Raw genomic sequence first — 16,926 nt, forward strand, 5'->3', positions numbered from 1 at the left:
ATGTCTTTCTATATGTTCTGTGATTTTGATGTTTAGAACACTTTCCACTATTTTTCCTGGCATTGAAGTCAGGCTAACTGGTCTGTAGTTTCCTGGATCGCCCCTGGAGCCCTTTTTAAATATTGGGGTTACATTAGCTATCCTCCAGTCTTCAGGTACAATGGATGATTTTAATGATAGGTTACAAACTTTTACTAATAGGTCTGAAATTTCATTTTTGAGTTCCTTCAGAACTCTGGGATGTATACCATCCGGTCCAGTTGATTTACTACTCTTCAGTTTGTCAGTCAGGTCTACCACAACTTCTAGGTTCACTGTGATTTGGTTCAGTCCATCTGAATCATTACCCATGAAAACCTTCTCCAGTTCGGGTACCTCCCCAACACCGAAGCAAAGAAATCATTTAATCTTTCCACGTTAGCCTTATCTTCTCTAAGTGCCCCTTTAACCCCTCGTTCATCTATTGGTCCAACTGACTCCCTCCCAGACTTTCTGCTTTGGATATATTTTAAAAAGATTTTACTGTGAGGTTTTGCCACTACAGCCAACTTCTTTTCAAATTCTCTCTTAGCCTGTCTTATCAATGTCTTGCATTTAACTTGCCAACACTTATGCATTATCCTATTTTCTTCTTTTGGATCCTTCTTCCAATTTTTTAATGAAGATCTTTTGGCTAAAATAGCTTCTTTCACCTCACCTTTTAACCATGCTGGTAATTGTTTTGCCTTCTTTCCACCTTCCTTATTATATGGAATACATCTGGACTGTGCTTCTAGGATGGTATTTTTTTTAACAATGACCATGCCTCTTGCTCACTTTTTACATTTGTAGCTGCTCCTTTCAGTTTTTTTCTAACAATTTTTCTCATTTTATCAAAGTTTCCCTTTTGAAAGTTTAGCATGAGAGCCATGGATTTGCTTACTGTCCCCCTTCCAGTCATTAATTCAAATTTGATCATATTATGATCACTATTGCCAAGCGGCCCCTCTCGCACCAAATTCTGTGCTCCACTGAGAATTAGATCTAAAATTGCTCCCTCTCTTGTCAATTCCTGAACCAATTACTCCATAAAAATGTCATTTATTCCATCCAGGAACTTTATATGTCTAGCATGTACTGATGATACATTTACCCAGTCAATATTGGGGTAATTGAAGTCTCCCATTATTACCGCACTACCAATTTGGTTAGCTTCCCTAATTTCTCTTAGCATTTCATTGTCAGTCTCACCATCTTGACCAGGTGGATGGTAGTATACTCCTATCACTATAGTCTTCCCCGACACACAAGGGATTTCTATCCATAAAGATTCAATTGTGCATTTAGTGTCATGCAGGATGTTTATCCTGTTGGACTATGCCATCCCGGACATAAAGCGCCACACCGCCTCCCGGGTGCTACTCTCTGACATTGCGATATTTGTACCCCGGTATAGCACTGTCCCATTGGTTGTCCTCCATCCACCATGTCTCCGAGATGCCAATTAAGAGTATGTCGTTATTCACTGCTATACATTCTAATTCTCCCATCTTACTTCTTAGACTTCTGGCATTAGCATACAAACATTGACATTGGCATATTTACTATGGGCCGGATTTTAAAAGGGTTACGCGCACAAGGTATGCGCGTAACCCTTTTAAAACCCCCCTGCGCGCGCCGAGCCTATTTTGCATAGGCTCGGCGGCGCGCGCAAGCCCCGGGGCTTGCAAAAAGGGGCGGTCTGGGGTGTGGAATGGGGGAGTGGTTTAGGATTAGGGGCTTGTTCGGGGACATGTGGGCGGTCTGGGGGCATGTCCAAGTGCCCCAACACAGCGGCCTGTGTTGGGGCCTGCTGCGCCAGCGCGTGTAAGTTACTACTGCCCAGAGGCAGTAGTAACTTTTCAGATAAAGGTGGGGGGGGGGGGGGGTCTAGATAGGGCCGAGAGGGTGGGTTAGGGAGGGGAAGGTGCGGGGGGGTGGAAGGAAAGTTCCCTCCGAGGCCGCTGCGATTTATAAGATACGGCTACGCGAGTATCTTATAAAATCCAGTGTACTTTTGTTCGCGCTGATATCCCCATTCCCCCAAATGTGACACAGCAAAGGCGCCAAGGCTAATATGAATAACAATGGGAATAGAGGGCACCCCTGTCTAGTACCTTGGTCCAAATGAATACTGAAATACAGCCGTTTGGCAAGAATCACTGCCTCTGGATGGCTATAGAGAATTTGGATAACTTGACAAAAAGTACCCACTATTCCGATTGCCCGCAAGGTTTTGACATTAAAGTCCATTCCAATGTATCAAAGGCCTTTTCTGCGTCGAGGCTTAATAATAGTGATATTATCTATCTACGATTCCACAATGACCATAAGTACTTTGACCACACTATGCCGCCCGGGGACATATCTTACTTGATGCTTCCCAATTAGTGCTGGTATGACCTTCATTAAACGATTTGCCATTATTTTGGCCAAAAGCTTGACATCAAAATTTAATAATGAGATTGGATGATATGAGGCAGGGGATGTCAAGTCCACACCCCCTTTGGTCAAAATCATAATTACCGCTTTGTTTGGTGCAATGGGAAATATCCCAACTCGTTTAATCTCTCAAACATTTCCCCTAGCGGAAGAGCTGCTTATTGAGCAACTATTTTATAAAATTCAGTGGGAAAAACATCCGGCTCTAGGGTCAAACAGTTTAGCTTCCTTAATTTTGTCCCAAATCTCTTGCAGCTGTACTGGCCTATTTAAGGTAACCAACTGTTCCTCTGATACTTTGGGTAAAATCACTGTAAGTATTCCTCAATACTTTGTGTATTTCCAGGATTAGCGGTGTATAAAGTCTTATTATATTCCCTGAAGATCCTACTAATCTCTTTATCTGAGTGTTCCCTTTTTAGCCTGTTTGTGTAACAATGTATTTAAAGTGGTTTGTGTGACTAAAAACTCTGACCTATTGATCATGGTTGGGTTTCATTCAAATTTCTGTTTGTTCTGCTGTAAGCATTTCTCTACATTCAGGACAGCCGCCACCGGTGTCTTTTTTTTTTCCCCGGCACTGTAGAACAGAATATCCCCTCTCGAGAATGTTTTGGCAGTCTCCCAAAACAGTACGGGGGAATCCAGATGACCCACATTATTGGATGCAAATTCATCCCATTTCTTTGTTAAATATTCACTGAATGTTAGATCATTATATAGGTACTTGGGAAAACTCCAAAACCGGTCTGTGCCCACTAGTCTATACCTTTCCAAATCCACCCATACAGGGGCATGATCTGAGATAAGTCTAGTATTGGACTTACAGAAAAACCTCCCCACTGATCAAATTATAATCTATATGTGACTGTGTATTATGCAGCCTAGAAATGTGTGTATTCCCTCTCCGATGGATGCAACATTCTCCAGAAATCAGTCAAATCTAAATTCTTGCACAAATAGTTAATGCCTCACCCTGTTTTCAAAGCTGGTCTTCCCACCACAGATGATCTGTCTTAGATATCTATCATGAATGTAATTGAAGTCCTCTCCAATCAAAACTGATACATTAGAATAAGATAGCAACAGGGTAGCAATATGTGAAAAGAAGGCATGATCATAGGTATTTGGGGCATAGAGAACACAAAAAAACAATAGGTTTGCCAAATAAGTCCCCCTCCACCAGTAGGTATCTCCCACCCTCATCTGTGATCACCTTAGTCTCCTTGAGACACCTGCTTCCCTAGTAAGATGGCTATTTCCGCCTTTTTTGTGCCTGATTTAGAAGAGAATAATTTACCTACCCAGTGCTGTTGCAATTTGTGGTGGATTAATATGCTTGTGTGTTCTTGTAACATAGCAACATGCACACCCCACCTCTGCAGTGCATGCAAGTATTTATATCATTTGATGACTGAACCCTACTCTCCCACATTCCATGAAACACATCAAATATCTGTATACCTTCAAACAATATCATTATGACCAGATATATTTTCTTACTACCAGTCGAGACCCCCCCCCTCCCCCAATCTAGGTCCCAACCTTTCCACCAGAGATGAACAACACACCATCCCAATATTTCCAAGCAATTGTACCCCTTCCATATCATGAAGCCTTGCCTCCTCCCCCTTTCTTCCAATCCCTCCCACCCTCACCTCCTGCTTCCCCCAACCCACCTGAATCCACCAACCATTCACAAACATAAAACAACTTGCTTAACTTTAAAGCTTGGGAGTTGTGTGTTATGTGTTAGGGCCCCACTCCCCAGCTTAAACCCAAGAAAGCAAACAAAAAAAAATGTTGTCCTTGCACGTCATTCTATACGATATATTTGGTTTGGAAGTCTCCACATGCCATCTCTCCTTGCTGGCATACCAAAACAAAAACTAACACTAATATACACTTTCAACAATAATGGTTACTTTCAAAACATTTAACCATCCGTTCCTTAAGACCGGTGAACAAATTTCAAATTGCACTCACACACTCAACAGATCTCTACTCTCCACACAATCTCTAGTTCAGCCGGGTCTCTCTGCTCCCTGGGACTCTCTTATCATCTCTAGCCGAGTGTTGAAAAATGCCTGCACTTCACTAGAAGACTCTCAAAAAAATTGCAATGACTTTTGGTATGTCACTTTAAGTTTTGCCGGGAATTGAAGAACAAAGCATATATGGCGATCCACCAATTTTGAACAGTTCAGTGGAACGCTTTTACAATGAGTCAAAACTGCTGCCGAATAGTCAGCAAAAAGCAGTGACAGCCTCAAAATCCAATTTTCTCCTGTTCTGATAACGCTGTAGGACTTCTTTATGAAAAAAAAATTCAAAAATTTGGCGATCACTGGCCTAGGCCTGGTTTGACCCAGCTGCTTTATTCCCAAGCGATACTCATGCTCAGTTGTCAGAGGCCCCACTGTGTCGGGCATGTCCAAGGCCTTTGGAAGTCATGCTTCTAGCATAGTTCTGAGATCACAAAGAGAAATACTCTCCGGCAACCCTATAATATGAAGATTGCTTCTCCTCGAGTGGTTTTTCAAGTCTTTCACCTTCAGTTCCATTTTAATCACAGCCACCTTTGCCAACACAACTTCTTGCTCTAGAACTTGTACCCATTCGTTGACCCCTGTGAGATGCAATTCGACTTCCACAATTTGCTTCGTATTATCGGCAAGTAGCGCCTGTAACGTGTCAAATCTTGCATGAATTTTCTCAGTTTTTTTCATCCATCGCGGTCAGAATAGTATTGGCTATGTTGCCCTGAGTTGTCATTACCTGCTGTGATTGATGAAGGATTGCTCACGCTGTCAGCCATCTTGGGCAGCTGTTTACTTTTTTCCATCTGGATCAATTTCGCTGCCATACCTGCTAAAAATTCCACATAAAGTCCACCTGACCGCGCACATTTTCCTCATTGTCGATATCTTAACTGCCAATGATTTTCATGTGTTTTTTCACCACAATGTCACTGGATGTGGGTAGTGGGGCCCCAGAGCTAAAGAAGCACGTTCTTCCACTCACATCACATCATGTGCCTCCCATTCAGGGTTGTTTAAAACAATAGAAAGTGTGAGGAATTCCAGAAGCACCTTGCCAAACTGGGGATCTATACATCTAAATGGCTGATGAAATTTAATGTAGACAAATGCAATGTGATGCACATAGGGAAAAATAATCTTAACTATAGGTACATAATGCTGAATTCTGTATTAGGAGTCAACACCCAATAAAAGGATTATGGCGTCATTGTGGACAATACATTGAAATCCTCGTCTTAATGTGCAGTAGTGATCAAAAAGCAAATAGAATGCTAAGAATTTGGAAAAGAGAATAAAACTAAGAACATCATAATATTTCTCTATCGATCTATGATGCATCCACACCTTGAGTAATGTGTGCAGTTCTGGTCTCCTCATCTCAAACATAAGAGCAGAACTAGAAAAGGTACAGAGAAGGACAACCAAAATGTTAAAGGGACTAGATTGGCTCCTTTACGAAGAAAGGCTAAATAAGTTAGGGCTCTACAGCTTCAGAAGAAACAACTGAGAGGAGATACAGATAGAGGTTTATAAAATCATGAGTGGGGTGGAACAGGTGAAAAAGGAATGGTTATTTACTCTTTCAAACAGTAAGGGAGGAGGAATAGCCTAGTGGTTACAGCAGTGGGCTATGAACCAGGAGACCAGGATTCAAGTCCCTCTCCTTGTGACCTTGGGCTAGCCAGTATATAAAAATAATAAATTAATTAATAAATTTAAAGAACATTTCAAGAAACTAACAGTAGCATATATGAAACAAATCATAATTTGTTTTTAACACATATTCAAGTTTTGTGGAAGATATGGTCAAGGTGACTAGCATAGCTGGGTTTAAAAAAGGATTGGACAAGCTGTTGAAGAAAAGTCCATAATGCTAAAGAATCACAGAGACCCAGTGTCTACAAAAACTAACACTGGTATACAACAAAGTAGATGACCAAATCACTTAATCTACTTTGAAAAATAAAATGCCATACACAGTAACATAACCAATCTTATTCACAAAAAATATCCACTTTAGGAAAAAAGGAACATCAAATGGGCAGCTAAAACCATAATTTTTCAAACTTAGGGGGTTATTTTTCAAAGCGCCTAATGCACGCATTAAGGCCATATCGCATGCAAAAGGGGCCTTTTCGCATGCAAAATAATGCAAATTAGCTGGAGAGGAGGAGTTGGGGAGGAGGGGGAGGAGTCTGCCATGGAACATTATCGCCAGTAGTAGTGCAGTGAATAGCGCCACTGTTTACGGTGGCACTATTTGTGTGAAAGGCTGCAGCCGGCCGCACTGCAGCCGGCGAAATCGCACCACCATGGGGCGAACAGCTGCGGCCTTTTGCAGGTCTGCCCTCCCGCCCCCTTCTTCGCGGGATTCATCCTTCTGCGAAGAAAGATGAATCCAGCTCTTAGTTTCATGCCTTAACCATCATGTACGCCAATTCTTTTTTTTTTTATTAGAAAACTGCGAGACTGTATGACTGAATGACAAGATATGCTTAGAAGCTACAATTTAAAATCAAGACATTGTGAAGTTGTATGAACCGGAGGCAATATTAGCTAAGAAGCTGCTCTACAAGCTAGGTACCTTTGAGGCCCATGTAGTAAGCTGCGCTAAAGCTGCCACGGGTCTTTGCACATAATTATGTGGTTTTTTGTGCATGTTTTCCACTTGCTAGTCTTACGTTTGTATGTATTGATGGGGTCAGTGTGGGAAAAACATGTGAATAAACCTGCTTAAAAACGTGTAGCTGTTTTTGCGTGAGTGCATACAAATGGCATACAAAGGGGGTAATTAATTATTCACGGACTATTCAGGGAGCTGCGCATCATTAGTGTGGGCTTTTTTAGTACCTGGGTCAGGGCAGGAGTTAAGGTAAAGTGCACATCTGGAGGTCAGTTTATTCTATTGCTGGCTTTAGTGTGGTTGGGTGTCTGTGCAGCTCTGGAGTAACCTTCTACTCTTTGTGATCTGTTGAGTACTTGTGACCCGGATTGGCCATTGTTGAGACTGGATGCTGGTGTCAATGAATCTTTGCTCCGATCTGACATGGCACATCTTATGTTAAGTAATAAAAATTGGAATTAAGATGCACATTGAAGAATTAAATGATAGGGTTAAATGTAACTTTCACTTAATAATAGTAGGCTGTCAATAGTCTCTAATTTTTTGTAGGCTGTATGTGCCAGAAAGTTTTTATGTTCAACATAGTGTACAGACTTGTAATCACTGTTCTGGTTTTTTTTTGTTGTTGTTGCTTTTAATTTCATTTATATATTATACACAAGCATAATTTGCAAAAGGATTTGAGTATTGTAATTTTCACAGGAAAAATTAAGCAAACAGTAATTACAATCGATCACTAACAGACCACCATAAGGCCAGGGGAGCCCAGAAAGGGAAAAAAGAAAAAGAAAGAAGTAAAAACCTTCAACAAGAGGAAATAGATCTTCCAATGAGAACATTATACACCTCAAACGTAAACATGATAGGAGAGAGCCTAACCTCAACTAACTACTCTCCAAAGAAAATAAGAACCCTATATTAACCATTATCAGGAATTTGAGCATTAATAAATTATCTAAGCTGAATAGGTTCTAAGAAAATACATTTCTCAGAGGAAAAAGTGACATTGCATTTGCAAGGAAATTTCAAGAAAAAACAAGCCCCCAAATCAACAACCTCTTGTCTCATATCAAGAAATGCTTTCTTACATGCCTGAGTAGCCCTAGAGAAATAAGGAAAATTTGAAGTTTTCCACCCATGAAAGAAATATTCATTGCTTAAAAATACAATTGAAGAATCAAGTCACAATCAAAATTTGAAGAAAATGTCACTAAGGTGGATCAATGTGTAGTAGTTTATTTATTTTTATTTAATTTATTTAAAAACTTTTCTATACTGTTGCTAAGTTAAATACCATCGCAACGGTTTACATGTAGGCACATATTTAATGAGGGTAAAAGATTACTATAGTACATTCTAACAGGTGCCGTTAAAGGTTCGGTTACAATATATCATTAGACATAGACATTTAGCGAAGTAGTTCATGACCAGTTGTACCAAGGTACTTACACGGGTAGTTTTATCACACATAGTATTATAATTATGTTTGTTGTGGTGTAGAGTTCATAGACTAATCTATTGTAAAGTTCTACGTACTGTGTGTCTGTGCCTTTCTGTCTTTTCCTGAATAATTTCTCTCTATTCTTTCGTCTCTTTGTAAAATGCTTGTTTAAAAAGCCATGTTTTTAAACTTTTCTTGAATGTCTTTAGATCACTTTGTAGTCTGATCTCTGGAGGTATTGTGTTCCAGATTATGGGTCCTGCTAGTGATAGGGCTCTCTCCCTCACTTGGGTCAGTCTTGCTGTTCTAACTGATGGGATGGTTAGGAGTGCTTTATTTGCTGATCGGAGGTTCCTGTGTGGAGTGTGTACCCGTAATGCTGTGTTTAGCCAATCTGATTTCTCATCATAAATTAGTTTGTGAATGATACATAGGGTTTTGTATTTAATTCTGTGTTCAGTTGGTAGCCAATGTAACTCTGCTAGGGTTTCAGTTATATGGTCCCTCTTTCTTTTTCCGGTTAGTATTCTGGCTGCTGTGTTCTGTAGTATTTGCAGTGGTCTTAATGTCGTATTAGGTAGTCCTAGCATAAGGGCATTGCAGTAGTCTGTGCTGGAGAAAATTAGTGCCTGTAGTATTGTTCGGAAGTCATTTTGAGTTAGTAGTGGTTTAAGCTTTCTGAGTACCATGAGCTTTGCATAACCTTCCAGGATAGCAGAAATATTAAAGGATTCCCCTCCAGAGTTCAATACAGCTTGAATAGCACCTATTTCTTCAGGCCATTTAGCCCAAAAAAGATAATATGCCTTGCGAATCAGTGGGAGGGCAGCTTGAGAAAGTCCACAAACTTTCTTCATATAGGTCTTGAAAAGTTCTGAAGGAGAAATCCTTGAGACCACTGGAAAATTAAGAATGCTGAGATTAGATGATCTTGCAGAATTCTCTAGAGCAGTGGTTCTCAACCTTTTTTCGGCCGGGACACACCTGACAGATGGTTCTCATATGCGTGACACACTGAACATGTGACCGTCAAGGGGCAAAATGTAAATATACATTCTGCATCCTCAGGAATCCCCTCCACCCCCAAAAATGGGTGCAAAGCAGATCTAGGGCATTACCCTGTACAACTCGCCATACAAAAAAATATATTCTGGTTCTGATGACATCTCAGTAAAAGCAAAACAAACTCTCTTTACTGGCAGGCACAATACCCCTCCTTATGAAAAGAGAGTAATTTACCACTACAAATATTTAACCAGGCCCTAAACACTAATACACCTCCTATTAGGAAAACAGAGTAAGCCAAGCTGCTATAGATAGATACCTACTTAGAAATAATTGTAAAACTATACTAATAAATGTTACAAAACAACTGATGAACAGAATAACATCCAACAATTAAAAACTCATAAAAATTATTAAAAATTGTCCAAATATCAATAAAATATTTCAAAACAGCAGACATTGCATAATACCCAATAATTAAAATGGCAGTCAATCAAGAAAAATAAACTTAAAAAGCCGCCTTTACTTACCCTCTCCAGCAACTCTCCTACTCCTTTCCCTTGCAGACCAATAGCACTCACCAGAAGCAGCAGTGGCTGCTGAAGCTCTGTCCTCACAGTCCTCTTCCTTAGGGCCCACAACCAGTCACAACCAGTCTCTGTCTCACACAGACCAGTATCTCCCTAACTAGTATCTCTTCCTCACACTCACAGTCACCTCACTGACCAGTCTGTCTCTCTCTCTCTCACACACACACACACCAGTCATCTTCCTGACCAGTCTGTCTCTCTCTCATAGAAACACACCACCTCTGACCAGTCTCTCTCTCAATCACATACAAATGTTCTTGCTCCCATTCTACCACAACCCACAAAGCTGCCACTCACGCACCCAGGCACCAATTCTACCTCACACACAAAAAACTGCCACTCACGCACCCATTCTACCACACACACAAAAAGCTGCCACTCACGCACCCTGGCACCCATTCTACCACAACCCACAAAGCTGCCACTCATGCACCCATTGTACCACACACACACAAGCTCTCACTCATGCACCCAGGCACCCATTCTACCATACACACACACACACAAAGCTGCCACTCAGGCACCCATTCTACCACACACACACACAAAGCTGCACTCACACCCCCATTCTACCACACACACACACAAAGCTGCACTCACACCCCCATTCTACCACACACACACACCCCCATTCTACCACACACACACAAAGTTGCACCCAGGCACACATTCTACCACACACGGAGTTTCTTCTCATTGTTTTCCCCAATAAGCCTGGCCTCCGCTTATCAGCTGCCGCTGACCTGACTTCCGGGGGTGCGCCGGGAATCTCCGCTCTTCAGTCCCTCCGGCTTAGCCTCCAGCAGCGGCGCACAGGTCTCTTCGTTCTTGACTTCAGTCCCGCCGGCGGTGCACGGGTCTCTCCATTCTTCGGCGGCAGCGCACGGGCCTCTCCACTCTTCGGCCGCCGGCGGCGGCGCACAGTCCTCTTCACTCTTCGGCCGCCGGCGGCCAAGAAGGAAGAATTCCCGCGGCACGGCCTTTCTTCTTCCCGCGCACCGCGTATCACTTCCTGTTCCGGGTCGGGGGGTGGAATGCAGGCGCGGGAAGAAGAAAATGCCAGCTGCGGATGCCACAGTTGTTTTTTGCACCGCTGCCGTTCCCGCTGGGCTTGAACGTGCTGATAGCCCGGCGGCAACGGCAGCAGGGAAGAAAGAGCAGCGGGAGGGACCGGGAGCCACGCGACACACCTGCCGGTGCTTGGCGACACACTGGTGTGTCGCGACGCACCGGTTGAGAACCGCTGCTCTAGAGACTCCAACCTACAATGAATCACATTGTTATCTTGTATCAAATTATTCTGAACCAACAAAGCTTTCCCCAAGTCATTTTCCAATTCTGATATTTTTTCCACATGAATAGAGGCGAGAGTCTCCTGAATTTGAATTCTAGTCAAAATATTAATCACGGTGGCTACAAGAGAAGTTTAAGGACTGCTGCACGGAGAAAAGTACCAACCAGATATTCTCCAAGATTATAGAAGAGGAATTAGGTAGGGAAGGACTCAGAACGGAGGTTTCAGTAGGCTCACTTTGATGAAATCCAGTCTGAATGCCTCATGAAACAGTTAACCTAACCCCACAGCTGTATCTAGGATTCCAGCTGGAAGCAGAACCTTTCCAATACCAACTTGGGCCTACAGAATTCTGATATCACCTCCCTGAACAATCATGCTGCGAACAGATGCCGCTGACTCCCCCTGGTCTACATCTGGGCACTCTCGACCTGGAGTCACATTGACAGGCAATGACATCACAGGCAGCCACATCAGGGAAGGGTGGAGTCCTATCATCTGGGTTCAAAGAGATGCCCAAACAAGCCTCAAGCTGGTGCTCCACTCCCTTGGAGATAGCGGCAATGAAGGCCAGCCCCAATGGTGATGAACCAAAAAGCAGCTCTGGAATTATCTTCCACAAATAAGGGCTTTGCGGGTGAGCAGGGGGATATCACCGAAGCCTACCATGTTGCTTAACCATAATAAAGTAGGAAAAAAAAACAAATCAAGCAGTTCTAGGAGCACTGTTAGCATCCTCACCCAGCACCTTCTTTGGCCCCTTGCTCACTGTTCTTTGGAACACCATTCTTTTTTCTTTTATTTGTGCATATTGGTCTAGATTTTAAAAATGTTACTCGCACCGGCCTATTTTCAAAAGGCCTGGTAACATGCATAAGTCCCGTGGCTTGCAAAAAGGGGCAGGGAGGGGGTGGGGTGTGGGCGGGGCCAGAGGCTTCAGGCACAGTGGCCATTTGCTGCTGTACTTGGGATCATGAGCAACTTACTTCAGCCCCAGGGCTGAAGTAAGTTTAGAAACAAAAAAAAAGCTGCTTGAGGAGTAAAAGCCTGGCCCAGGAATTAAATGTGAGTCTTCTGTATGGCAGTGCATAACACTACTGCTGAGCCACTGGGCCAACCCTTAAGCTTTCTTTTCAACAAAATGTCTTTGCAGGATTAGTCCATGTAAGCTTTGGAAGGAGCCCCTGGTACATAGCCCCTTCTGAGAACTGTTGCTGTTAATGAGTGGGCTAAAAGTAAGTTTGGAGGCAGGACCATCATAAGGCTAAATAGTGTATTGGGTGGTTGGGGGTTCTTCCCCCTGATGTTGTGGCTGCACAGGAAGTTTATCAGAGCTTCCTTCCATTGCTTTCATTACTGTAAAGAGACTCTGGTGTGGCAGAAGTAAACTGTGGTGCCAGGCTATACCCCTGTCCCCTCCCTCCTGGTCCAATGTCCTAGCCATCTTGCCTACCTCATCTAATGGCCCTGTTGGAAGGGATATAAAATAAGGGTAAAATAAGTTGCAATTGAAGGCTTGTGGTCCCAGCCCTGTTTCCTTCAAAAGAAACAGGAGGAAATTGCTGCTGTCCCCCAGCCCCCTAACCAAAAACATGTCTATGCTGTTGGACCATGTTTTATAGAATGGGGTGAAATCTGGTTATTTCTCCTCTTCACTTTTTCTTTTCAGGGAAAGCAGAAGGGGCTTGAAAAATGAGATACATGCATAAAAAAATCAGACTACAAAGGATTCTGCTTTTTATTTAATTTTCATAATGCTTTAGCAGGTGACTTGCAGAATTTTCAGTCACTGAACTGAGGTATAGGATGCTGTTGGGTTACTTATGCATTGAATAAGGCAGTGCTTCTCAATATTTTATTTTATGGCACACTTTAGAGTTTACTTGATTTTTGCAGCATATACCAAACCAAATTTCACACTATCCCCTTTCTTCCATTCCCCACCCCTCTACTCCCCTGTGTTGTCCCCTCTCATATTTTTTCCTTGTGTGACCCTTTGTCACACCTAACCCCACTTCATGTGTTTCCTTCTTCGTTCCTCCAGGTGATCCTCGTTCACCTTTCCTTTCCCTTTTGTGTCTTCTTTTTCATCTCCCAACTCATGCATTCCTTTTTCACTTCCACCCCTTGTACATTTCTCTCTCTGACCTCCCCCGCCTCTCACCCCCAACTTTGTGTGGTCCTCGTTTACTACTCTCTCCACACTCACGCTGGCCTAGCTCCATTTGTACATTCCTTTCTCACGTAAGCACGCACACACATCGTTGTGCAGTTCTTGCTCTGTCAGCTCTCCCTCTCCTTCGAACTATCTGGAGGAGAGCTGCACTTCTTATATGTGCCTGCCAGCTTCACTCTAATCTTGGTATGTGTAGTGCTGGGGCCCCTCAATTTGAAACATAAGTGGAACAAAGGAGAAGGTAGACACAGCATGAAGTACCATTCTCTTCCTACTGGTGGGAGGGAGGGTGAGAGGATTGAGCCAGAGCTGCTGACACACACTGGTTGAGAAGCGCTTAAGTAAGGTACAGACTTGATTTATATCACTATGGTATACAACTGGAGTGACATGTTTCTTATTAGATGGAGGAATTACACCTTTTCAGGGCTGTGGGTATTTTTTTAGTAAATGTTTGCAGTTGAGTTGCACTCAAACATCCAATATAAGGCTCAAACAAAATATTTTTGAATATTCATTTTTCATGTGGGTTTTTAGCTTTGAACTCCCAGTTTTATGCTGTATAATTAATGTGCTCAACGCTCTTCTTTTGTTTTTGTAGGTTTTCTTTTGATTGACTGGATTGTGTTTTGGAGCAAGATTCATTTACAAACCCTTTTGGAACAATGGACATCATTGGTTTTCTTAAATCGCAGTTCCTTTGCCACCTTCTCATCTGTTATATTTTTATAGTGTCTGGACTAATAGTTAACTTCATTCAACTCTTCACCCTCATTCTCTGGCCAATCAACAAACAGCTTTACCGGAAGCTCAACTGTCGGCTGGCCTACTGTATTTCAAGCCGTAAGATACTTTTTATATTATTTTTCTATTCTTTGTGGCAAATTAGCATGTGCTTATTTGCAACATTTTTATATTAAAACAAAACTGTTTAATACTTGCTTCACAGATGTATTCATTTGCTGAATTTATTTTGGATTTTGTGGCAGTGTTCCATTCTATATACTGTTTAGGGATGGAATTTTTACTGATGCAGAATTGACTGCAGGAATACATGCTTTTTCTCACCTTGAACCAGATTATTTTTTTGGCCCAGCAGTTTGCTCCTGCTTTGTTGGGCATTCAGCTCAGTTGGAACCAAGTTGAGAATCTGGCACCATGAACCCTTTATTCACAACTATATGGGAGTATGCCCCTTATTTTACTGCCTTCTCCCAACTCAGCCCAGTCACAAGCCGTGGCTAACATAGCTAACATGGACTATAAGTCTGGTCACTAGATGTTGCCATTGAGCAAAAGCTGAGACACTCTCCTTCAGGAACTATGAACATTGCCCTCCGTTGTATTACTATTCCCAGCCAGCCTAGGGAGCTGAAGCCTAGTCTGGAAGTAAAACTCAGATCTCTCATTTGGCAATGTGTAGCACTGCTACTGAACCACTAGGCTAGCCCTATTCCCTTTCATTTCTGAGCAGAGAGTTGTTAGGCAATCAGAAAGTTGGACTCAGTGGAATCCTGGTGGTCTTATTGCCTATACTAACTTTATAATTGTTTGTAGATAGGCATGCTTTAGACAGACATGATTTCTGTAACTAACTGTTGAAAAATTGGGTTTGAGATCAGTTGAAATCATAGAGATCCTGGTAAATGTCTGGGCATGCTTATCCAGGGCCAATTCTTCCATAAGGCAGACTAGGCAATTACCTAGAACACTACAAGTTTAGGGATGGCAGGAGGAATGACTCTATTGTCTTAGGTAGCGAAAAAAAACAGCTGATTTGCTTCCTACTGCAGCTCCTCCCTTCAGGTGAAGCTGTAGTGCACCGAGAAAAGCTATTCTGCTAGCTAATCCAGTCCCTTTCCTCCTATTGATCCCCCATCTTTCTGTAAAGATCAGGAGGGGAGAGAGGGATTAGTGTGGACAAGAGAACAAAAAAGTTCAGATTTTCTCTGCATATTTCTTTCTCATTTGTGGTCTCATAATCTGTATTTGGTGAGAGGGGCAGCCCTATCTAGTGCCACCCGCTAAATCAAAGATAGGTGAATCCTGTTCATTTTATAATGTCTCGCTTTTAAATTTCTATATTTATTTATTTATTTAACACTTTTAATATATCGACCTTCGTGGAGCACATCAGGCCGGTTTACAAAAAACTTAGGCAGAAAATACAATGAACATGGAGGGGGGAGAGGGGGAGCAGACAAGAGCAGGGAGTAGCGGGGGTAGGGACGAGAGCAGCTGGAAAGGATAGGGCAGCAGAGCGAAATGAAATAGGAACTCTAATTGAACGAAGAGGTAACAATGATAAAATATCGCAAGATAGTTTACAGCATTTACAAGGGTTCTTTACGAGGGGAACGGGGGAGAAGGGGCTGGAGGAAACTGTGAGAGTAAAGGGCAGGGGGGAGGACAGGGGAGGGTGGGGGGAAGTGAGAATGCAGTAGGCTATATTTCTCTAAAAGAGAAAACATATATTTCCATTGCACTTTATTAAATGCTTTTTTCAGTATCCAGAGTAAGCATTAGACCTTCCCTAGTAGCATCCTGTTTATTCCAAAGAGTTTGGATTCATTTGTAGACGTTGCACACTCCATATCTACCTTTTATAAATCTCATTTGATCCGAAGATACGAAGGCCAGTAAAACCAGAGGCCAAAATAGTAGCCAGGAATTTTGATATCTAGATTAATAAGGGAGATGGGCCTATAGCTTTCTGATTTCTCTCTTTACCCTTCTTTGGACATAGTGTGATCAAAGCTTTTTACTCTTCAGTCTAAAGACCCCCTTGGTCCCAATCTTTGTTTTATAAGCAAAGAACGTTTAGGTCTTCAAATCTTATAAAGTTCTGAGCTCAGACCATCCAAGCTTGGGGCCTTGCCAGTCTTCATCTTTCTTATAGATCAATCAATTTCTAGAGCTCTTATTGGAGCTTCTAATATGCCTTTATGTTGTGTAGATACGTGTGGGAGTGACACATCTCCCCTGAAAAATTTAGCCAACAAATCCTCAGAAAAATCACTAGCAGAATATAATTTCCTATAGTAATACAGAAAAAAATGTATCATATATCATCGATATTATCTGCCTTTACCTCTGAATTCCGCACATAAGTGGTTCACGGAATCTCACGATTGGGATACGGCAGTGGACCAAACTAAAAGGAGCAATTACCAAGGCAACTAATCTGTATGTTAGAAAAGTAAAGAAAAGCAAAAAAAAAATGAAAACTATCTGGTTCTCCAAGGAGGTGGCTGACAAAATAAAGGCTAAAAGAACAGCATTCAAGAAATATAAA

General features: G+C 42.2%; 1 protein-coding gene across 13 annotated transcripts in view; it reads left to right on the forward strand.

Annotated features, from left to right (window-relative positions):
• Nucleotides 1–16,926, forward strand: part of AGPAT4 (1-acylglycerol-3-phosphate O-acyltransferase 4) — a 502,489-nt gene that overhangs the window by 170,951 nt on the left and 314,612 nt on the right. For 11 of the 13 annotated variants that reach the window (XM_029594136.1, XM_029594144.1, XM_029594145.1 and 8 more), the window contains one exon: nucleotides 14,233–14,474. The exons of the other annotated variants lie outside the window; for them this stretch is intronic. In XM_029594136.1, the coding sequence (XP_029449996.1) occupies nucleotides 14,297–14,474 (178 nt within the window). In that variant the 5' untranslated portion in view covers nucleotides 14,233–14,296. The remainder of the gene's footprint in view (nucleotides 1–14,232; nucleotides 14,475–16,926) is intronic. 13 annotated transcript variants of the gene reach the window in all.

Source organism: Rhinatrema bivittatum, chromosome 3, assembly GCF_901001135.1.
Source record: "Rhinatrema bivittatum chromosome 3, aRhiBiv1.1, whole genome shotgun sequence".
Taxonomy (NCBI): Eukaryota; Metazoa; Chordata; class Amphibia; order Gymnophiona; family Rhinatrematidae; genus Rhinatrema; species Rhinatrema bivittatum.